The sequence below is a fragment of the Arvicanthis niloticus genome, chromosome 17, assembly GCF_011762505.2.
Source record: "Arvicanthis niloticus isolate mArvNil1 chromosome 17, mArvNil1.pat.X, whole genome shotgun sequence".
Classification (NCBI taxonomy): Eukaryota; Metazoa; Chordata; class Mammalia; order Rodentia; family Muridae; genus Arvicanthis; species Arvicanthis niloticus.
The window spans coordinates 44,283,466-44,308,492 of NC_047674.1; the positions used below are offsets into that span (position 1 = coordinate 44,283,466).

Below are 25,027 nucleotides of genomic sequence, written 5' to 3' on the forward strand. Positions count from 1 at the left end.
GGGAACAGGTGAATAAGTATTTGCCATTTGAAATTTAGCGGATATAAGTCATCAAATGATTTTTGAGAAATATCTTTCTGTACAACCATAGTGAAGAATGTATGTACCTAGTACTAATCAATAAAATTTTCTTAAATTTGAAGGAGTAAGATACAAGCCTGCTCTCAAGAACTGTGTAATTCTCTGGCAGAAATATGACATATTTACATGGTACTTTCATTCTGTCTCATACATAATCAAATCCTATATATATATTACAAGAACAAGACTTTATATTTACTAAAGAAGAAATTGAAATTGAAAGGGGTTAAAAACACTTGTCCAAGAGTTCTAAGCAAGGAATCAGTGAAGCTGAACCAGACCCCATGCCTTCTAATGCCTGACCTAAAGCTAGCTCTACCAAAGAAGCTTAGCTTGCAAAATAAATCTGAGGAAGAAATATTCTGAAAAGTCAAACCATCCACTCATTTGCTTATTCATTCATTCACGGATGCCCCAAATAGGGCACCACACATAACATATGTTCTCCAGTTGATATTTTTCCACTCATACATTATTGTTGACCATAGTACATTCATGCCATACTGAAGGACATTGATCTCTAATTAGTAAAAAGAAAATTTATAACTTCGACTTTTCTAATACTCGATGAAATGAAAATCTGAACTTTAATGTCATGGGAAATCTCTGTACCTTCCTCTCAATTATTATTATTATTATTATTATTATTATTATTATTATTATTATTATTATTTGGAAACCAACCCCTTTTAAAGAAAATAAGATCTCAAAAAAAAATCCTATGTGTCAAGGATAAATTTTTAGAGATGCTGTGAATCATTCTCAAAGACAATGTTTCTGGCAGTTGTTCTCGGAGGTGTTTAAAAAGCTTCATGTATCTATCTACTTACAAACATTTGTGTATGGGTTGTTCTCTTTTTTTCTCACTGTAATTAAGAGTTTTGTGAAAATCTTTTTAAAAGACTTAAACTCTTAAGGGAAGTTATTCTGAAACTGGAGGAAAACAGTTGATTTTATTTCCCAAAACTCCATGGTGAAAAAGACACACTCTGGAGAACTCTGGAGAACTCCTTAAGCTTAGACTTTTGCAGTCAGACCCACATTGCCTGACATTCATTACGGGTAATAGTGCCTGCTTAATCTCCTATGACTTTTTGTTCCAATTATGGTTTCCACCAGGCAACATTAAACAGAGGAGACAAAGATCAAATGCCCTTCTGATCAGCTGACACTCATTTTATGCACATGACAAAGCAGGAGCAATAACGAGAGCAAACCACCTTCTTCCCAGTTCTTGCAGTTACAAAACATTAAGAGCTTAGCATACAACGCCATTCCAAATAGTGTAGTTCTAGGGAATTGTCAGCCACTGAGTGGGGGAGGGAGGAAGTTTCTCTAAGAGTGTAGTCCCTGGTAACACTGACATCCTCCAGTGGAAGACACATGTACAGGAATATTTGGACAGAACACATTAACTTGAAGGATTAAAAAGAAACAAAGGATAGGAAGTTGCACGGGCTAGGAAAGGAAGGTGTCTTTGGGAAGAGTTGGGGGAGAAGGGATGAATTTTATCAAAATACATTGCATAAATTTCACAAAGAACGAATAAAAAATTCAAAACTGATTCCAATTAAAAACATAAATTTCAGAATATTCAGTTCCACTTGTTCACATCTGCTTCTTTTGTTAAGTTTACATTTAAAAGAACAGAGACCACAACAATTTTCTTATATTTTTCCCCTATTCTTTACATCTGCAGTACATTTCTTTAGGAAAGTATCTAGATGGTTTTTTTTTTTTTTCCTCCTTCAGAAGAACTTAGGGGAAAGAAAGGGGAATGAATTAATTATAAAGCAAAAATTGCCAATATGTAGCTAGAACAGAGTGGAAACCACATTGTTGACTTTTTTTAAAAACTCAGAATTTCATACAATGTATTTGGATCCCGTTCACTCCCAACTCAACTCCGCATATCTCTGTCTGCCCAACTTTAGGCCCTCTTCTTTGATCTTAAACCCATGGAGTCTATTTGTGCCTATACACTCATGAGACCTTCCACTGAACTACAGTGGTTGTACCAAGGACCAGATCCTTAAAGAAAACGAACCCCCCAGAACATACCAATTGCTAATGACTCCTCTGGTAAGGGTAAAACTTCATAATATTCAGACCAAACCCAAAATCAACAATCTATAGCTTGTGAACCAAATCTTCCCCAACACCTTTTTTGCAAATAAAGTTTTATCAAAACACACATCCATTCATTTACAGCCTGTGGCTGCTTTGGCACTCCAGCTGTAGCACTGGTTAGCTTCAAAAGAGGCCACCCAGCTCTAATGCCTAAAATATTTACTATCTGGTCCTTTACAGAAAAACAATGCTTGTCACCTTTGCTGTAAATCTACCTTCTCTTCCTTTCTTGCAAATGGTAATAAGTAGTGAGAAAAGTATAGCCTAGATTCTATAGTAAGAAGCAGAAAACAATGCTTTTTGCCCCTAGATTGTGCAGGTGATACTTCTGGGTTTCTGACAGCTCTGTGCATTGTAAAGATCCCAGAATTGAAAACTATCTGTGGCTTTTCAATAGCAGGGCTTTCTTACTCCTGCTGTCAAAATGCAAGCAAGACAGCAGAGTATCCAAAAACAACTGAATTTTTAACTAAGCTTTTAAGGTTTACTTTTTGATAGTGGGGAAAGGAGAGGAATGGGAAGACATCTCAGTGATAAAGAGCCCTTGCTGCTTTTGCAGAGGAGCAGGGTTTAGTTCATAGCATCTATAATCTCAGTTCCTCTTCTGACCCTCAAGGGCACCAGGCTGGCACATGGTACACTTACACACATATAGGCACTCACTCATATACACATGGAATAAAAATAAAGGATTTTAAAAATAATTTTTTAAAAGTAAATATAAAAATAGAGTTTAGAGAGATGACTCAGGGAGCCAGTAATGATCAAGATTGGCCCCCAGCTCCAATATTAGGCTGCATACAACTACCATAATTCCAGCTCCAGACAATGCCAACACCCCCTTCTGAAGTCAACTGGCACCTGTACATATACACACTTACACACACACACACACACACACACACACACACACACACACACATAATAAAAATTAATTTTAAAAATAGAGATAAATGAGTGACCATGAGACCAGAGTTTAAAGCCAAATACCCATACAGATAAAACTTTGTGGTTTATATCATCCACATTTTCCATGTGAAACAAAAACAAACCATAAGTAAAAACCTCTTAAGCTCTAGTGGCAGGTTAAACATCAGAGATGGCTTTGTTTAGTCTCCCTTTTGACCATGCAATGCATGTCTACCAGCATAATAACAGTACCTCTAATATTTTGATGATACAAAATATGTGGGTGAAAGGTATACTTCATGAGTATCCATACAGCAGCATTTTGCTTGGTTCCCAGTCCCTGGAAGAGTGTACATAGTTTTTTAAACTATAAATATATTTCTGGAGAGAGGAAATGTGTACTGTCTGGTACCTGTCACTGCTTGCCAACTTCTCTGATCTATAAAATACATCAATGACTCCACACACACTGAAATTACCTTTCAGCTTCCTTTCAACTCCGATCACCAAGAGTAAGAAGTGCCAGTGTAGGTCAGTCCCAAGAGCATCATTTATCTTCCGTATTCCATGGGCAGATACTTGCATGCATAGTAGAGTCAGAGTTTATGGTTATTACTCTCTGGAGACAATTGTCTGCTGGGTTTATTTTTTCCTAATGCTGTACCACCTCATAAAGTCTACTGCCAAGACTACTTTACTCAATGAGATTCTACTTTCTTCTGTTTTAGGCACTTTATGACTTTATTTATATAGACTGAAGAAAGTAAGAGGGAAGCCGTAGTAAGTCTCCATGCCTCAGGCCATACAGCATCAGTTGGTTAGATTTGACTACAAATCCTGACTCTTTGACAGCTGTAAAAGACACTCATTGCACAAGTTATATCCTCTTGTATATATGTGTGACAAAGAGCCCACTGAGATTTTCTCCATGGAGTGTGAATATTCTCAGAAAACTTTTTAAGGGAAAAAAATGATTTTAAAGTAAGTGCAATATATGGCTCTCCCCAGTTAAAAGCAATCAAATTCATATTTCTTATCATTAAGAATAGTACTTTGAGGTCTGCCAGAGCCTGAAATATACAGAGGTGGATGCTCACAGTTAACCATTGAGCTGATCATGGGATTCCCAATGGAGGAGTGAGAGAGAAGACTGAAGGAGCTGAAAGGGTTTCCGGCCCCATGGAGAGAGCAGCAATACCAATCAACCAGAGCTCCCAGGGTCTAACCCACCAGCCTGGGAGTACATAGGGAGAGACCCATGGCCCCAGCTGTATATGTAGGGGAGGATGACAGTGTCAGGCATAGGTGGGTGAGGAAGTCCTTGGTCCAGTGAAGGCTGGATGCCCCAGTGTGGGGAAAATCGTGGGTGGGGAGGTGGAAGTGGATGGGTGGGTGGAAGCATATCCTCATAGACGCAGGAGGAGGCGAGATGTGGTAAAGGGGTTTCTGGGTTGGGGGAAATGAAGAAAGAGAATTACATCTGAAATGTAAATAAAATATACAATAAAAAAATTTTAAAAAAGAATAGTACTTTAAAGTAGCTTTTGGTTTACAGACAAATAAATTTTAATATACTTTTATTACCTTTTACTTTTATCTCCCACAATAAATAAGTGAATAAATATACTTCATAAATTCTACTTTTTATTTCAGGTAATATGATATTATTAGATATTGCAGCAATTTGGATTATTTGATACTTAATTTTATGGAAAAATTATTCCAGCTAGACAACTATGGTCAAATAAACATCTTTGAAGATCTGTCTAAACATGTACTATCCCTCACTTTTAGTCATGAACAGACCCTTCAAAACAAAGCATGGAAATCTGAATATATATGAATTTATATTGGCAGAACTACTACACTGGATTACATTCCTTGACATTGCTTTCCCATTGACATTAAGAATATAACTTTAATGGGCATGTTCACATGGACTTTACCAAGGTCTTTATCACCTTACAAAAACTTTTATCTCATCCATGACAATAATCGGTACATTGTTCTGAGCAGTCAAGTTTCTCACTGTGTATTGTCTGCTAATTAACACAACAGAAGAGTTCAGAAGAATCATTAGCAGCAATTTAAATAATTTTAAATGCCTGATGAACTTCACTAAGATTCATTCTGAATATCAACTGAAGCTATTTCTTAGTGCTTCAGTGCCTTTATTTAAGGCAACCCAGACTCAGAGGAACTGGTATCATCAAGAGCTGATAACTGAGATCTAATTCATCAGAGTTGATGTCTATGGAGATAACATTGTAATCTTGAACACTTCTTCTTATGATTCTAACCCAGCTCTTATATTACCAGTCTGTAAGTGGGTTCTCTGAGTGAAATAGTTTGAAAACTTGAGATCTTGCTGCACACTGTTTTATACTGTTTCCTGTTTTGCACTCATAAATATCTCACTTTATAAAGAGAGATTTTAGATGGTAAAAAAAATCATTTAATTCGTTGTTATAATTGTCATCCCTATTAGTGGACCCATGTAGAGCAAAGATTATCAGCTTGGTGTTCCTGCATATATTTACTTTTATTATTTTGTTATTAATTTTCAGATCAGCATACCACGAAATGGATTCCCTCATGGCATTTTCATGCATCTGTGCCATTATATTTTGTTTTTAATTATTCACTGTGCCCTTTGACCTCTAGCTGCTTCACTTCCTGTTCTTAGTCAATTTTCTAGAGAGGGAGTGAGGCTGTGTGGAAAGGGTTGAGGACAAGTTGACATGAGATTTACTGACATGTGGGTGGGTGACGCAGCCTAAAGACTTCTTCTTATGTACACCCTATTATGTACAGGATGCCACTTTTTACAGAGAAGAAAAAGGAGATGAGCGTTCTTAGAATGGGGCAACTGAAGAGCTAATTGTTCTTGCGTACATGTTAGAAACAAAGGAGAAACAAGGAGGGATCTAACAAGAGAAGGAACCATGAGCCTTTTAGTTTTGGTTTCATTGTTTTGTGAGTTTGTGTGTGTGTGTGTGTGTGTGTGTGTGTTGTTTATTCATGTTAGCATGCACACATGTCGAGACCAGAGGAGATCAAAATAGCCCTTATCTAATGTGTCTGTCTTACACTGAACTTGGATCTTGTAGCAGTTTGGGCTTTGATAATTGTTATTGTTGTTGTTGCTGCTGCTGCTGTTGTTTTTAACTAGTCTTCCTGGTCAGAAAACTAGGTGATCCACCAGCAGGCTCCACTCCCAAGAAATAGAGTTATAGACTCATTAAGCCACACTTAGCTTTGTGAGTGCTAAGGACATAATCAAGGTCCTCATGTCCTGTACTGCAAGTGTTCTCACTCACTAGGCCATCTCCATTGATCCAACATAGCTTTTAAAGCAAAGTATTATAAAAACAGAACAACAAAAAATGAGAGTCTGCTTGGGAAAAAGCTCTAGAAGGAAGGCCTGTGGAGGCTGACCTCCAAAGTCATCACCTCTTTGTCTTCATGGATCATGGAATTTACTACAGTTCAAGAATTAACAACTGGCACATTGTCCGTGGGATGGCACTAGTCCATTCTGTTCAAATGTTCTCTCCCTGCTTCCTTATCCCATCTGCCTTCTGTATAATGTTTATATGTCCTCTTTGTCACTCTCTGATACAGTACAAGGTTTACGTGTTTATGTCACTTATTGTCCATCTTTCCCAATACAATATAAGTTCTATAAAGGTAGAGAATTTGATGACTTTATTCACTGTCTCTATAGCTTTACGATGGAGAACATTCAGAGTACATATAAGTCCCTGATAAATAAATACTATTTAAATGAATAAATCAACTGATTAGTACCTGTACCACAATTTGTTCTTCATAATAAAAATAGAGAGATAAGATTCCTATTATTACCAAGGTTACAGACTAACAGAAAAACCAAAACAAGCAAACAAATGTGTACTTCCAAGTGAAGAAGAGAAAAATACAACAGGCTAACAAAAACACCAACATCAGGTTAGAGGCTATCTTCTTTCATGCATTGAATATATGATAGTAGAAAGGACTTTTTTCATTTTAAATTCCACAGCTCAGAAGAGCAAACTCTGAATTTTGAACTCTATTAAGTTTCCTAGAAAAGACACAGAAACAACTTGCAAAGACAATGCCCTAATTAATGTATTTCTAAATTGCCATCCTCAGGCTCTTTAAAAGAGTATGATTACCTTGTTTTACTAAGCAAGACTATGCCCAGACATTACACTGAAGCCATTACATTCCTGTTCTACCTAAAAGGATGGGTCTTTAAAAATAAACCACTATTAGGGCTGAACAGTGATGGTGCAGCAGTTAAGAGTACTAAATGTTCTTACTGCAGAACCTGGGTTTGATTCCCAGGACCCACAGTAGTTCACATCTGTCTGTAACTCCAGTTCCAGGGAATCAAATGCCACCTTCTGGTTTCTACACACACTTGAAATTACGTTCAGTGCACTAGCATGCATGCAGTGCACTGAATGTAAACCTATACACATAAAAAATAACTAATATTTAATTTTAAAAAGCCATCAAAACTTAATATCTCATCCTCCTCATAATAGCTATAAAAATAGCTGCAGATAGACCTGACCAAGGATATAGGAGGAATCCTTTTTTGTTTTTGTTTTGTTTTCCTTTTCTCTCTTTTTTTAATTTTATTTTATATTTTATTTACATTTCAGATGCCACCCCTTTCCCCATTTCCCCTCCCTAGAAAACCCATATCCCATGCCCCCTTTTCCTTTTTGCTTTTATACAATTTTTTTAATGTTAATCAAAGGCTTTATAAGTTTGGTAATGCTCAATCAGAAGTGTAACCCAATACCCAACCTAGGTATATCAACTATCTTTGACTGGTGGAGATAGGTGAACATCTGCCTCCATGCCCCCCTCTCTTTCTCTCTCTTTCTCTCTCTCATCACCTAGCTTCTCCTCTCCTTCATCTTCTCCTCTCCTCACTCCATCTCTTCCTCTTGGTACTCCTTCCCCCTTAGCTCCTCCTACATATCACCCTTCCTGTTAAAATAAAACTTTTCTCTCAAAATGCAATTAGAGCATAATTATCCCTAATTGTACCAGAGAGGTACAAGATAGTCCTAATACCCAGTCCATCATTTTGTTGACTAACCAGAACCTCTGTCATCTCTAACTAAAACACTTAGTTTTGAACCTGACTTTTTTCTTGGCTTTAGAATGAATGTCAGCTGGAAACCATCCTCTCAAATCTTTTCTCTCAAAGTAAATAGCCAGGATTGGCTATGAGACTATAGGTCTTCAACCCCGTCAGAAGTCCAGAATGACTGAGTTAACTAAAATTATGAGAAGCACTAAGCATAGCTATAGAAGGAATTCTTAAGAGACAGAAGCAGTTAAAGAAGACAATAGAAGAGGAAAGATCTCTCCCCAGTGCTGATGAATTTATAGGATTGATATTGTAAAAATATGGCTAACTTTGAATGTTATAGATTTAAAGCAGTCTCCATCCAAATACCAATATTTTTCTTCACATAACTAAGAAAAGCAATACTAAAATCCATATGGAATCAACAAGACGCCAGCAATCCTTAGAACAATGGTTCTAAACCGTCCTGAGGCTGAGACCCTTTGAGCTCCTCATGTTGTGGTGACTCTGACCATAAAATTTTTTGTTACTACTTCATAAGTGTAATTTTGCTACTGTTATGAATCATAAAGTACATATCTGATATGCAGGATATCTAATATGCATACTATAGTGACCCATGGGTTGAGAATCTGTGCCATAGAACAAAAAGCCATTTTGGAGGGATCACACAATGCATGCTCTCAAACGACATTGCCTAACCATAGTAACACAAACAGCATGGGACTTGCATGCAATCAGAAAACAGACAAGTGATCTTGAACAAAGAACCCAGGAATAAATAAACACCTATAGTCACCCAATTTTTAACCAAAGGATGAAAAACATAAAATGGAGGAAAGACAGCCTCTTTAACTAATGGTGTTGGGAAAACTGTATTTCCACATGCATAAAAATGAAACTAGATCCATATCTCGTACTGTGCATAGAATCAATTAAAATGTATCACAGAATTAAATGTGCGACCTGGCATTTGAAACTGTCAAGGGAAATCTTAAGTAAAATGCTCACAGAGATGGACACAGACAGGGATTTTCTGGGGAAAAAAAAAAAAAAAAAAACATAGTTCAGGGTAGGATCCACAGAATTGAAAATGAAAAATGAGAGTATATAAAGTTTAAAAGTTTCTTCACAGTAAACAACATTATCAGCACAGATAAGAAATGGAATGAAAAGGTGTCCTTGCCAATTATATATGAGACATGTGATTGATAGCTAGAACATATAAAAAAAAAAAAAAACCTTCAGAAAAAAAAATCCAATCAATAGGGAAGCAAATGAACTGACCAGTTTTACAAAGAAGAAACACAAGTCATGATGCCCAATGAAGACTTTTAGCTAATAGAGAAACACACATTAAAACATCCTTAATATTCTATCTCACCCAGATCAGAATGAGTGTCATCAAGAAAGCATATTACAACAATCTCTGGTGATTGTATGGTGGGAGAAAAGTCTTTGTACACAGCTGTTTGGGAGGATGTAGACAAGTACAGCCAATGAGGAAATCAGCATGGCAGCTCCTCAAAGCTAAAAACAGAACTGCCATATACCCTAGCTATTCTGGAAGTGTACCTAAAGGACTTAACATTATAACCGAGAGAGAACTGTACATCTGTGTTTATTGCTGCGGTTGTTCATGATAGACAATAAATAGAATCAGTCTAAGTATCCATCAGGCTGATGAGGAAGGAAAGAAATTGTAGAACATAACACAGTGGGATCCTATTCATCCCAAAACATAATTGATATCATCACACCTGCAGGAAAAAGAATGTAGATAGAAGGCCTGGTGTTAAGTGAAATAAGTTGGACTCAGAAAGACAAACACCACATTTCATCTTGATTATGGAATATAGATTTGTGTGTGTGTGTGTGTGTGTGTGTGTGTGTGTGTGTGTGTGATTGCAAACACAAAGGTAGAAAAGGTCCCATGAGAGAGAAGAATGAGAGCTTAAAGGAAGGCAGACAGCAGGAGAGTGAAAGAAGAAGAAATAATGCATGTACCATGAAAATGTTTAGGACTGTTTGTTGGGACAAACAGTAGAGAATGATGGGGACATGAATAAAGTATGACACGTATGTATGAAAACGCCATAAGGAAATGCATTACTTTGTATGCTCACTTTAAAAATTAAAAGGAGGCAAAAGATGAGATCTTCAGGATAATTAAATATTACTTTTAGATAAAATAAATTTACATATTTTTTCATTGATCTAAACTCAAAAACAATGACATAGAAGCAAGTTGTACGTGTTAGTGAGGAGGCATGTGAAATTTTACAGATTTACATGGTATATGATCAATTTGGTGTTCGCTTTCATTAATCTGTGTGTGCATGTGTGGGTCTGAGTGTTATGTATGAGTGTGTGTGTGAGTGTGTGAGTGTATGTGTGAGTGTGTGTGTGAGTGTGTGTGTGTGAGTGTATGTGTTAGTGTGTGTGTGTGAGTGTATGTGTGAGTGTGTATGTGTGAGTGTGTGTGTGTGAGTGTGTGTGTGTGTGAGTGTGTGAGTGTGTGTGAGTGTGTGTGAGTGTGTGTGTGAGTGTGTGTGTGAGTGTATGTGTGTGTGTGTGTGTGTGTGTGTGTGTGTGCACCTGGAGGGCAGAGGACAACCTTGTGGAGTCTGTTCTCTCCTTTTATCTTTATGTAGGTTCCAGAAACTGAACTCAGGTTGTCAGGCTTGGGGTGTATGGTAGCAAGCACCTTTTTCTCCTGGGCCATCCAGGAAGCCCTAATCCATTTAGTTTTGATGACTCAAAATCCGTTCAGTCCATGCAATCAAACTAAGTATCTTCAAGTTCAGATATGTCTGAGTGACACCAAAAAATAGGGCCAAAATTGATTCCAGTCTCCACTTTTCCAATCGAGGTCTTGCTCTCAAAGAGGTCATGACCCTTTTAAGAAACAGACGGGAGGAGGAGAACAGAATTACAACATCGAAGAGGGATGAAGGGAAGAAATTTTTAAATCATAATAAAAGTGGTGTGAAATGCTGGACAGAGACCTGTAAGAGGGTGTAGGAAGAAAGAATACAAAACGAAAACCAATATAACACACTCAGCTTTCCTTTGCTTTGCTTTTCTTGTTCTTCTTGTTCTTCTTCTTGTTCTTCTTGTTCTTCTTGTTCTTGTTGTTGTTGTTGTAGTTGCTGTTGTTGTTGTTGTTGTTCTTCTTCTTCTTCTTCTTCTTCTTCTTCTTCTTCTTCTTCTTCTTCTTCTTCTTCTTCTTCTTCTCCTCCTCCTCCTCCTCCTCCTCCTCCTCCTCCTCCTCCTCCTCCTCCTCCTACTCCTCCTCCTTCTTCTTTTTTTTTTTTTTTTGGAAACCATTTTGCTATGTAATCCAGGATGTCAGCATCTCTCCTCCTGCAGGCTGGGGTTGTCAGCTTGAGTCATGAGCTCTCAAGGCTGCTTTGTTAGCTCTGGCTTTTTACAGTACTGGGAATTAAACCCGAGGCTGTATTCCTGCTGGCAAGTGCCCTCAGCAGAGCTGTATCTTTAGCTTTTTTATTTCAATTAGTATTATATCATTATAATACTAATTTATATCATATATTATATTATTGTATATATTAATTATATAATATATATTATATAATTATAATTTATATCATTAGTATTTGGAGATAGCCTCCCAAGGCTGAATATGCAGTCCTTAAAGCCATGATCCACCTTCTTGGGCTTCCCTAGTAGCTAAGCCACTATGTCCTGCTTGTGGTGGTCGTGGTGATGGAGGTGGTGGTGGTGGTGGTGGTGGTGGTGGTGGTGGTGGTAGTAGTAGAGGGTGTTTTTGTTGTTGTTGTTGTTTCAAGATAAGGTTTCTCTATGTATCCCTGGCTGTAATGGAACTTGCTCTGCAAACTACACTGCCCTCAGACACAGAAATCCCCCTGCCTCTGCCTCCTGAATGCTAGGACTAAAGACATGTAACCACCCTGCTGGGTTCCAGCTTGCATTTTTAAATATGGAAAGAACAGCTCTTTTGTTTTAAAACACACACACACACACACACACAATTATAAGTACAATTTCAATTTTTAAAATTTATTTTTATTTTTGTGTATGTTGGGAGAAAGGTGCCCAAAAAACCCAGGAGAAGGCATTAGATATTTGAAGCTAGTTTCAGGTTCTTATAAGTCATCTGATGTGTGTGTGCTGGGAACTGAACTCAGGTCCTCTAGAAGAATAGGATGTGATCTTAACCACTTAAGCCATCTCTCCAGCACAGTAACTTCATATAAACTATGAGCCAGAGAAGCAACACATCTACCTCCCTCAAAAATAAAGCTTTGGGGGACTGGAACATTAAATCAGTAATTAAGATTGTGGCCTCTAAAATCCAAGGGCATCTCTACTCAAATGGACATGTTTACACAGAGACATACAGATACACACACACACACACAGAGAGAGAGAGAGAGAGAGAGAGAGAGAGAGAGAGAGAGAGAGAGAGAGAGATCAAAATAAGATGGGGAGCCTTAAAAAAAAAAGAAACCTTTTCTTTCTAATGATTTTTTAAACAACCCTTTAAATTAGCATATATGGTCTTTTCTGAGGAAGAAAATAATAATAGAGAAAAGTATTTCTACTACTGGTTATCATCATCCTGGTTATGATCACACAGAAATATTAAGCTTTTCAAACCTTAACCTGGCCCCTTTTTTCACCAATGACATCATGACTTTTCAAACTTGAAAAAAATGTGATTAAAATACAATGAAAATATAAAATGGTTTAAAATGTTGGCTACATATTTCTGGCCCAAGTTTTATTTTTACTGTAAGGTGTTGAAGATTTGTAGATAATAATGAATGACTTTAATTAATAATCTTTAATAATCCTGTAAAAATGTAATGGGCTCCAAGTGGTCAGAGAGAGGAGAAAGTTCTGATCATCAGAAAACAAATCAGAAAAAGCAAATGGGACTTTACTCTGCATACTGAGAAGTTCAATAGCAATTCCTAGAAATGCTTCAGATAGAATATTAAGCACTGATTTATAATAAATTCAGAAGAGTAACTGTGATTGCTAGAAAGTAACACAAATTTGCCAAGAGCAAGAACATTAAATTACACTTATTTTTCAGTTGGATAGGGTTACCAGCTCACTGTGGCAGAGTAATAGAGGAGAGAAAATGTCTCAATTTCAGCAAAACAGTCAAATGTGCTTTATAATGTGCTTAAGGAATAGAAAGAGAAGGTTAGACAGGATGACAGGACCCTTCCCCAGAGACAAATACAGCATTGAGAGAAAATTCCAGAAGACAGTGTCAGGCATGTAAAGATTCTGAGAAAAGGGAGTTGGCAGTTCATCCAATGGATAAATGAATTGAGATTAACATAATGATATTAACAAATGTGAAGACTTTTGAATCTGAGTGAGCAAAGTCTCTTCATTTGAATTTAATTCAAGTTGGAGACTGGGGTTGTACTCGACTCCCAACAAAGAAGGTAACTCTAAGCTGCACTAATAGTCTCAATTCAAAGAATGAAGATGGATGAAATTTCATCTTCATTACTTGTGCCCTTAGTCATTCAGCTGAGCTTAGCCTGATTCATACAGAAAACAGTTAAGGATATTGACCACACAAACACACACACACACACACACACACACACACACTGTAGATGGGTAAAAACAACAAAAGGTCTATCTTCCTACTGAAACAGAAACCCTATGAGAGCAGAAACCATGTCTGAGTTGGCAGAGTCTGGTACAGAGTCTCTAGACTATTTGAGACAGGTACACTGAAGGGAAGATCATGTATTGATAGGAAAGTATACAGACATCAGAAAGGAAGAGCATCTGCGAGTGTGTACATCCTCATTAATTATTGAATAGGCCATTATTAGCATAAAATTCAGTTTCATATCTGAACATTCTAACACTCAAGGCAATGATACAAACATATTCAAAGATCCCTGTCTCATACAAAAACCTCATCCTCTTTTTTTTTTAGAAGCAATATAGTATCTTTTGCAATAAAATGCTGGCAAGAATGTCTTATGGGATGCCTCAAGGAACCAATACAATGTAAAATACTGAGAAACTCTCAGAACATAACATATTGGTTGAATGTTCATTATTCTTTTTCAAGGAAAGAGCAGAAAATCAAACATAGTTTAGTAAAAAGTAATTACATTAGGGACGAGTGTGGGTGTACTCTCATGATACAGGTCAATAGTGTTCAGGTTCACTTCAGGTTCTGTGATGTGGTACAAAAGAGACAGAAATGGAAGTGTCCTAAGATTGTCATTTTGAAACAAGAGTTTTGCTATTATCTAGGGAGTGGAAAATCTGAACTTCAGTTTCCTGGCAAGAACTGGAGGTATTTCACATTGGTAACTGAATGCCAGTTCTTTTGCTTACATTGGAGGGTCACACAATGTCAATCTCACATCGAAGGGTGTAGTAACACAGTGGATATATTTGTGTGTATATTTAAGACACAGTGAGGAGCAGAGTGTGAGATCAGAACATTGTTTCCTATGAAGAGTAGACAACAAAGAGCCTCAGTGTATTCAGTCAGAAGACCTCTGGGGAAACCAGAGAAAAGCCATCCTTAAGTGTATGACAAGCTTTCTGGGAGAGCTAGGAAGTGCCTGCTTTCTGTAGCTGTGAGCTTGAAGACCCAATGGCAAAGGTTCTCTGAAGAGTTGTGTCCAACAAGGAGGCAGTTTTCCAAAAGTAGAGCTGTTTCTCAGAGGCCTGAGTGGGCATAGATGCTCAGGACCCTGGAAGGATTCAAAGAGAAACTAAACAAATGTCTTTCAGAGATACTTAAAAATAACCACTTTGGGGAATGAGAGACTTGATCAGAGAACTTTCTAATCACAAGTATTCACTGTTCATTGAAGCAAGCTTCATCCAAAGCATGCCCAAGACTGTATGTGCACAGTCTAGCCTCTGCTCTGATAGAAAGCCTCTTGAATTGCTTGTAGATTTTCAAAGTTCTAAATCATTTACATCTGCCAGAGCCTTCTTCAGAAACACAATAACAAAGTAAAAGGCACTAGTCCCCCAATCTCCTGATTGCTTTTTAATACCACGTGCAATATATAACATATCAGAACTCATAGTAGAACTTCACAGTGATTAGAGTGATCCTTGTATTAGAGTAGTAATACATAGGCCTAAGTAACTCACTGTGAAAAACACCAAATTGTCATGCTTATGGTTTTGATGCTTTGTGGAGGTGAGGGGGAGGGGAATGAGATGTGCTTCGGAGAGATGCCAGGTGAAAACTGGACATCTTTCATGAAAAAATTATGTACCAAGGACATTTCACAGAACACTAAGTTTATATAAAAACAGATAAATTTAGGATGCAAGAGACAAACAATGAGCCTTTGTCCTGCCAATGTGCTCGGAAGGCTTTCACTCACTAGAGGGCTTCAACTTCACATGCTAATGCATGCTGCAATAACATCATCTAAAGTCACTAAGACTAATACCAGCATGCATGCTTTAGACCTCATAATCTTTGATGCACATACAAGCGTCTTCCATACAATAGAGTAAAATGCCCACTTCACCATATCAATACTTGAAATTTTACAAAGCAGCGTAGCTGTGGTTAATTGTTGTTCCTAAGGTCTGTATTTCTTAAGTATTTCTGTGTCTCTCATTAGAGTGCTTTATTTTAATCCCATGATTCCATATCATGCAAGATTTAATGATCTCTCCTCTGAAGGTTTCTCAACAAAACTGACAGTCTACCAAAATACTTGCAGCAGATTGCATTCTGGGGAGAAATGTGAATTTGTGTCAATATCAGTAAAGCCTCCTTGCTGAAGCCCTGTGACATTTCCATGTCAGATATCAGTTCTGTGTCTTGTTTCCTCACTGCAGTGTTCACAGTGTTTGTGAATGACTAGGTGTACATGTGTATATGCTTATGTATGTGCATGTGTGCCTGTTTGTGCATGTGTGCATGCATGCATGTGGATGTATGCTCATGTGTGTGTGAGAGTGTCTGAGAGTGTATGCCTGTGCATGTATGGATGCATGTGTGTGTGTGTATTCACATGTGTGCACATGCATGTGTGTTTGAGAAAATAATAAATAATGTAATTTGCTAAGGTTCCTTTGGCAAAGCATCAGCTGAGCTTTCCTGAGTGCTATATTTGCATGTCATTTTAATTTCAGCTAAGTGCACCTGCTCTGAAAGCACAGGCTTTGGAATCAGGGCATCACTTGTTCAAACAAGAACCTGTGTTTCTCAGCTCAGCCTTCTTGCTAAATTATATCCCAGAAATTGATTCTTAATTAACTAACATAAAAAGTTGATGGTACTTTTCTTGGCTAAACAGAGCAGTCTTGAGACTGGTAATATTTACTTTCTCATAAATACTCTTCTCATCTTAAAACAATCAGTGCCTTCCAAATGAGAAGCTTGAAATTAAAAAAAAAAAAAGTTTGGATAAGCATGAATTTTCTCTGAAACAAAATAGAAATGCTTCAGAAAAAATAAAGGCCAAAGGCTGTTATGGAATCATTTTGAAGAAATATGTTTATCTCATGGTAGTTTTAAGCTGATCACTGATAAGTTTCCTAGGTAAGCCCATGATGGCTACAAAACAAAGCCATCTTATAGTTCACAGCTCTACCTTAATAACCTGTCACCATTAACATGTTAATTTTGTGGATAAGTATATTTTGAATGCATCAGTAGACTAATGAAACCTCTAAGTCATTTGACAGAATGTTTTTAAATACATAAAATACATATAATTACAAAAGCTAAAAATTATGTCAAATGCAAGGATTGATGTACCAAACATGCTTGTCATATGACAAGGCATTATTTTATTATAGTTAGAGCATGCCTGTCAGGTCTAGAAGACACTATCCAGCACCAGGTGTTCTGGTACTCTGGCTTTGACAGTCTTTCTGTCCTCCCTTTCACAATGTCCCTAGAGCCTTGGGTATAGTGGTTCTATTGCAAATGTGCCACTAACAGTTATTTTTATAAATAAAGTTTTATTGTCACTGATCTGTTGTCTATATATAGTAGCTTTAACATTACAAGTGTAAAATCACGTACTTATGACAATCAGAATAACATGACTGATTGATATATTTGCTACCTGGTACCTTAGAGAATATGTTTTCTGACCTGTGATTAAGATGGTTCGCCTCACTGTGGTAGAATGACAACCTCGAAATACCAGTCAACACATCAGTGTTTAACAAGCCTGGGCCCTGTAGGAAAAACTATAGGCAATCAGTGGCTACTGAGGGAGGGAAAACCCACTTTCACTAGGGGTTAACTCCCTGATAGGTTATCCAATCCCAAAGGATCTGTCCTAAACACATATGAGATACGAGCAACACTTAAATGGATGCAGTTTTATGTGTTTATACATATACATAATATATCATATATATTTACAGAAAGAAAGGTCAAACATTTGAGAGAAATTGGGACCAACACAGGAGATGTTAAAGGGGAAAGAGTAAGGATTTGAAATGATGAAACTCAGGGAAGAGGGGGAGGAAACATGTACAATTCAGGGGGATGGAGGATACCAGGAGAACATGGCCCACTGAATCAACTCTTACGGGATCACAGAGACTGAAATGGCATGCTCCTGGCCAGAAGGTTCTACACGAGGTCCTCAGTGTATGTTGCAACTGTTAGCTTGGAGCTTTTGTGGGGCTCCTATCAGTGGGAGTGGGTATATCTTTGACTGTCTTGTCTTGTAGGACATTTTTCCTCTTGTTGGATTGCCTTGTCTAGCCTTTGTATGAGAACTTTTGGCTTTCTTGCTATATCTTTAGTTAAGTCATGTTTGGTTGTTGTCTCTTGGATGTCTGCTCTTTTGGAAATGGAGAATGGATGTGGGGGGAGAGGGAGTGGGAAGGAGCTGGGAGGAGGAGGGAAGAAAAACAGTTGCTGTGATGTATTGTGTGAAAGAACAATTTATTTCCAATAAAAATACTTAAAATCTCAACAAGGATTTTCTGCAGTCCTAGCCCAAGTCCTCACCCTGAGCAGTCTGTGTATGGCTGCTGGCAGGGTTCTTGGGACATTCAATGGCCTGATCTGTGAGGACTTGGGATGCTGGGAGGTTCATCCTGAGGTCTGTTCCAGCTGCTGAGGAAGCTGTGGATCCCTGGAGGAACCAGGAATGGAGGCTGGAAGTTGAGCCAGAGGTTTAGATATTGGACCACACTTTAAAGTTGTGAAATAAACAAGGCAGAAAAATGGCCTTTAAAAAATCTCAAATTTTAAAGAAGCATAAGGAGGCAGACTTTTTGCTCAGGTCATAGTTAGCCAATGCTTGACTGGAGAGCCAGGGCACTGTGAGTCTAGCATGGTAAATGAGCTCACAAGTCTTTCTGTGAGTCTTAGTACAAGCCACAAGGAAGTAAAGTTTAATTCCTCTGTAATAGGGAAAGCCTTATATAATGAATTTTCTGGACAGCAGTAATGGTGAGATTTAGTCTGCGGCACTTTGTTCAATGATTCTCATTTGTTTTGAGAGCTTGCGTTTCAGCTTTAGGTTTGAACTGACTTCCCTTTCATTTGAGATTTTCCTTGGTAGCTCATCACTCATTCCTACCGCTTCCTCAATCCTAGAAGTCCCGTATTTGCAAAAACATTATTACGGTAATTTATAGAAAATACTTGCTCGTTACTTCTAATCTCTGTCACTAAAATATGAAGAAAGAGAGCTTCAAGCCCTTTTCTCTCTTACTTTGCCTGTAGAGCTGGAAACTCCACAGGTAGTAGAGAAAAATCATGTTTTCCTATTCTTCCTATTAATATAAAAAATATAAATTGGAATCCGTAAGCACTATCATACCCCGACAATGGTGCTTAGCAATCATAACATGCAATGCCTGGTAGTTTACAGACTTGACAAACAGGGATCCTCCATTTCTTAAAAGGAGAGTCTGCATTCTCAGATAGGAGAGCAAGACTACAATTCGGTCTTGCTTTGGGTTCCTTTTGGAAGAGGAGTTGTATGACGAAATTCACAGATTCCTAAGTGTTAACATTTAAATGCAGTACCACACAACACACACACACATCACAACACACATAGTAATGAACACCTATAACCATGTCTTCATGAGTTGAGTAGCAAAAAGAGCCCCATTTATATGAAATATCCTACTGCACACTGATATTTAAAGTGCTAAGTGATTATTTAGCTCAAACGTGTTCAAGTGAATCTGGTGCTTTATCTGTTTTGGTGACGATTCTGCATGGTCCTCATAAAACTTCTCTTCTGTTATTTTGCAGTTTTCTCCTTGTGTTTGGTTGCTTGATTTTGTCAGTGTTCTCTACCATCCCTGAGCACACAAAATTGGCTTCAAGTTGCCTCTTAATTCTGGTAAGTGAAGCATATATAGTTATATATCATATATGTATGCGGATGTGCAAAAAGTTCATGTCATATACCAATTGTGTGTAACATTGATGCTATGCATTTATACCATCATTATCTGAAATTATTGTTACTGTGAAATGTAAAATTGTCAAAGATCACTCAAGTATTTTGCCACTAATGTAACTGATAGAAAAACATGAGAAATCCATGCAGAAATATTCAGGATGCTATTAGACAACAATATCATATCCTATAGGTATGTCACGAGAAAAAGGCAATATTTAATGGCAGGGTTTTGTTTGGTTGGTTGGTTTGTTGGTTTTTGCTTTCTGCTAATAAATAATTATAACAGAAGTCAGCATGCATGTGATTTCTCATTATTGTTAAAAAAAAAATACAGGGTAGAAAGCACTTTCCAATAACTGAATTTAGCAGTAGCTAAGTATAATTGGTTAAAAAAAAACTGTATGAATGTGGTTCCTCATACAAAAACAGAAGGATCTTTATGCTCCTTTCAACTAACAGACGGTATTAGGAATTTGTTGCTAATGCAGTTGCCTGGTGAGAAACTGCAGATTTCTCTGTTTCCATTAGGCTGTCAGTCTTCAGCCACACAGAATTATCCAGTTCTCTTTAAAATGGAAAAAGACCCCAAGATATTTTAGTCTGGGTTATTCTAAGACTTTTAAGCTCTTGTAGTTTCTATTGCAATGAACCTATAGCACTGTAGGCTCCAATCACATCTGATTGAAAGTTTGGTTCATTTACGTCCATTTTAACTTGGCTTACTTGGTCCCGAATTATTAGACTTGACAGTCTCGGAACTGTGTGAATGAGCTGGAAGAGCTCAATTCTGTAAAGCCTGGTGGAACAGAGGAGGGAAGAAAGATGGTGTAAGATAGTTTCTGTGAAGTCACAGAGATTGAGTATATATAACAATCATTTAATTTGCAAAGATTCTGTGTCAACGAGGTGGGAAAGGAAAGATCTCAACTCATAATAGGAGAGGAGGCAGATGCTTTTGTGGCCTGTGCTTCCATATGGCTAATTTTTGCTTGATGTTGCTAAGGCAGCACCAAGTCTCTCAGTCTTACATTACAGACATTCCCTTTTGAATCAGGAATGAATCTACTCCTATTTGTCTCCATACACATTGTGCTCAGTGGTATATTGTTAATGTTATGACTTCTATTTCCAAACCAAGGGAAGGAGCAGAGCAAGGAAAAGCACTCTGTGGGGAGGGGGGTTGTTCCATTTGCACGCTTTCCATGTGGGGAACAAGTAGGCTTTTTTAGCTTGGTCCACCCCTCTGCTTATTACAAATGATGTTTGAAGTGTGAGATCTAAGGTTGCACTGACATTAGGTCCACACAGAAACTGAATTGTACTTTGAAAGTGTAAATATGACTTTCAGACCTGGGAATAAATTATTTTTGAAAACCTCAATCGACTGTATGGATGTGTACATGTTTAGAAAAAAATCAGAAACAAAAGGAAATCCATGTAACACATATAAGCTCAGCCTTTGCAAACCCCAGAGTAATTTGGATCCTGACTTTTCAAGCATGTTGTCTCATGAGCAACTGATATTTAGCAACTAGGATATGTTTTAGCAAATAAGGAAGCTGGCGTGGTTAATCATTTCAAAGATGCTGAAGGATGAACTTGAAGCATCGTTCATGCTAGGCAGATGCTCTACCACTAGCTATGCTCCCAGTCCTGAACTTGTCAGTCTTGAACATATTTAGACTTAACAGAGCAAAACAAAGTGTTTCTGCAAGTGAGCCTTTATTTTGAACAGTGACCTTGTGCTGCAGGCAGACATTTCAAAAGAGTACTGTTATATGGTTTTCAGTAGGGAAAGAAGTTGTTAATTTTCCTATTTGGGGGCCTACAGAGTTCAGGGTGTCCATGTAAAAGCTAAAGAGTGTTCTAGAGACCTGCCTGGAAATATGTAAACTATGTTGTAAATCTAAGATTCGGTGCAGTCTCCAAAATCCTTCATTTTATCTTTAAAGAGCAATTAAAATGAAAAATTTGTGGGGTTTTTTTTTTTGGATTGGGTATTGACAAGTTGAAAAGACATGCACATTTTAATATTTTCACAATGAGTTAACACAGCATATACATTAAATTTATTATATATCATACACATTCAGTTATAGAGATAGGTAGATGATAAGTAGAAAGATAGGTGATAGATAATGATAATAGATGATAGACAGACAGACAGATATCAGAGACATCCAATTGTAGACTATTAGGAAACCATGAGAACACTGAATGATTTAGGATATCTCCTGCTATCGGTTTTCATGTATGTTTGAGCTGGTTAATCAGATTTCAAAGCCTGTCTGCCCTGTGATCATATAATCAAACAGATTTCAAAGAATTCAGTTCTGGCTGGCTGGGTTTTTATTGCTTAGTTGCTTGGTTTTAGCTGCCAACATAGAGAATACCTAAAATTTTATTATCCAAATAGTAATAGAAAGGGCTATTGAAATATAAACAAATGTTTCAATAAATAACCCACTTTATCTGACAGGATCTAACTTTGTACTGGTTCAAACAATTCTCCTGCTTCAGACTGATAGTAGCTCAGGACGTAGGTCCATTGCCATCATGCCCAAATGATGTGAGACTTTAACCTTTTGGTTTACACAGTTGGTGTATAAATACAATACTAGAGGAATATTCATAATTATATATAAATAATGTTTCACTTTGTATATTTTGTTATAACTCTATTTCTTTAAAGTTTTCTTGAAAGAATGTTCATTATGGTAAGGTATTTTCTGTAACTCCCATGCAAATAACAGACTCCCACAGATCTAAGAAGAACATACACACTGCTGGCAAATCTGGCCAGAAACAAAGCTCCCAGAGGTGTCTTGGATGTTCTCTTTTCTGTCTCGTTGTTCCACTGAAACCAACAGTGTAGTGCACTCAGATCATTATTTGCAGATATTGTCTTGCTTATGGACTAGAGCGTCATGAAGATGATTCCAGTTCTTCATAGAACCAAAGAGGACATTCCAACACTGTTATCCATAAATGCAGTTAGAGTATTAGTATATAATTAACATCCATAAACTTGCCTATATTCCAAACTGGGTGAATGATTTGTTTATTTGCTCACTTACTCTTTCTGTTGGGTAAAATGTTATTTACCTGCTTCCTTCAATATTTTCATGTAAATGTCTGCAAACAGGCAACATTTGGTAAATTTTATTTCAATCTTTGTTGTTGTTGTCATTTTTCTTTTTTTCTTTTTTTCTATCCATATAATTTGGAAAATTAATTCTTTACCAAAGTTTTCTCAGTAAATAAGATTTGGGACAAATTGACACAAAGCACTAGTATTGTTCATGCCAATGGCTACAAAAGCATTGTCTTGTGTGAGTACTTTTCCATATCTGGAATCTATTGAATGCTTGCAAATTCTAGGAGACGTTTAAAACAGTTAGCTGTAATTAAATTCAAATTCAGCCTTTAGCATAGTGAGAGCCATGTATCCACTAAGCCCAGTCCATTGCAGACAGCTATCCCTGTACTCTAGAAATATGCTACACCCCATTTATAGGAGCCAGGTTGATCAAAAATGTTCTTATCCAAATATCAAAGATCTTGTTCTGATTTCCAATTGCTGCTTCCGATCAGATATCAGAAGGGAAAAGGTATCAGCTGTGCCTGTTACATCTTCTTCCATTAGGGTGATCTGTCCAGCTGAGGTGACTTATGGGGGAATTAAAAGGTCCTTTTGGCTTTGGTTTCTTTTCTGGATTTGAAGCACATTCTTTATGAATATAATTGTGACCTTGTGACATCAGCAACTAGAAGATGCAGAAGAGGAGTCGTGAAGGCTCAGACCTTTGTGTAGCATCAAAGTTATGTTGCTATAAATTCAGATTAGCCAAACGATGTAAACAGGTTCCTAGGGTAACCAAAAAAAAAAAAAAAAGCTGTAAAATGTACACAAGAGAAAATACAAAAGGAGTTTAAACATTTTACCACCAAATTAAAATTATTAAAACAATGAAGGAGAAAATGATGTAGGAAATGAGGGACCCAAGAAATTTAGACCGTAAAAAATAAAGAATAGTGTGGAAAATACAGATGTTTACTAATCACTAACTTCTTTAAATATAAATGGACCAAAGTTTCTAGGCAAAATACAGTGGATTGAAGTAGAGATTTTTTTTTCAATATGTACTAACTATAAGAGACTCACTTTAGATCAAAGACACAAATATTTCAATAATAAAAGTTTCAAAAACATATAAAGTGCAAATTGTTGGGGGCCAACTTTTAGCAGAAAGCGGCTATCAGCTTTGCAACCATCTTGAGCCATATACCCTGACATGAGACTTGGATTACAATAGCCTACAACAGCTGAGCACACTCTGATAATCTTGGTTTAGATACCTTGAGATTAAAGGTGTGTGAGATTAAAGGTGTGTGACTTAATAGTATACTTAGAAGTATAGAGATCAGAGTTAGAGACAAGACCTAAGGGCATGATTAAAGGTGTAACTTAGAGGCGTGGCTTAGAAGTCAGACTATAGAAGACAGAACCAGAGATCAGAGAATATAGACGGAGATCAGAGAATACAGAGGATCATCAGAGACGAATCTCAGACATTAGGTAAAATCTGGCCTCACCCTCGCTCTTGCTGAACCCCCGACCTGAAGACCGGAGCGGCAACTTGGGCCGGGATACAGTGGCCGCCCAAACGTGGGTTGGCCCGGGCCTCAAGATTTTGCCTGGGCTGCAACATTTATTTTGGCGCCCAACAGGTCCCCCTTTTTAATTTTTTCAAATTGACATTTAATGATTTGATGTGCCCTTTCTACTATACCTTGGCCCTGTGGATTATATGGAATACCCGTTTTATGTAGTATTCCCAATCTTTCACAAAAAACTGAAAGAGAACAGACAGAGATACTAAATATAATAGACAAAATATACTTCAAAGCAAAATAGAGTTACAAAATATAGAAATGGTCTTTTAAGAGAGAAGGACATTATAGAAAGGTTCAAAGTTCCATTATAAAAATGTAAATTTTCATCATATAAAGGGTTCAGTATAACAAAGAAACAAAGTATAAGATTGAAAACTATGTAGATAATAACTGACAAACAAATACATAAACCAAAAAATTGGTAGCATTGGAGAAGCAAATTAGCTGAGAGTTGGAAGCAATAAATACCCCGCTCTCAGTAACTAGAAAGAAGGAAAATAAAGAAACAGGAGACGCAGTGATAAACCAACTTTATTCCAACAGGCATGGATAGAAAACTCTACTCAAGAGCAAGCATACACATTTTTCTCAAGAGCATATGGGACATTTTCCATGACAGATATACTAAGTTTCAAAATGTCTTTAAAAGAAGAATATTAGAGGGAGGAGGGAGATGTCCTTTCATGATGGAATAAATTTTAAAACCAGT

The 25,027-nt window shown here is 37.3% G+C and overlaps 1 protein-coding gene across 3 annotated transcripts in view; it reads left to right on the top strand.

Annotated features, from left to right (window-relative positions):
- Positions 1-25,027, top strand: part of Kcnq5 (potassium voltage-gated channel subfamily Q member 5) — a 539,505-nt gene that overhangs the window by 318,748 nt on the left and 195,730 nt on the right. For all 3 annotated transcript variants that reach the window (XM_034521402.3, XM_034521404.3, XM_034521405.3), the window contains exon 2: positions 19,488-19,578. In XM_034521402.3, the coding sequence (XP_034377293.1) occupies positions 19,488-19,578 (91 nt within the window). The remainder of the gene's footprint in view (positions 1-19,487; positions 19,579-25,027) is intronic.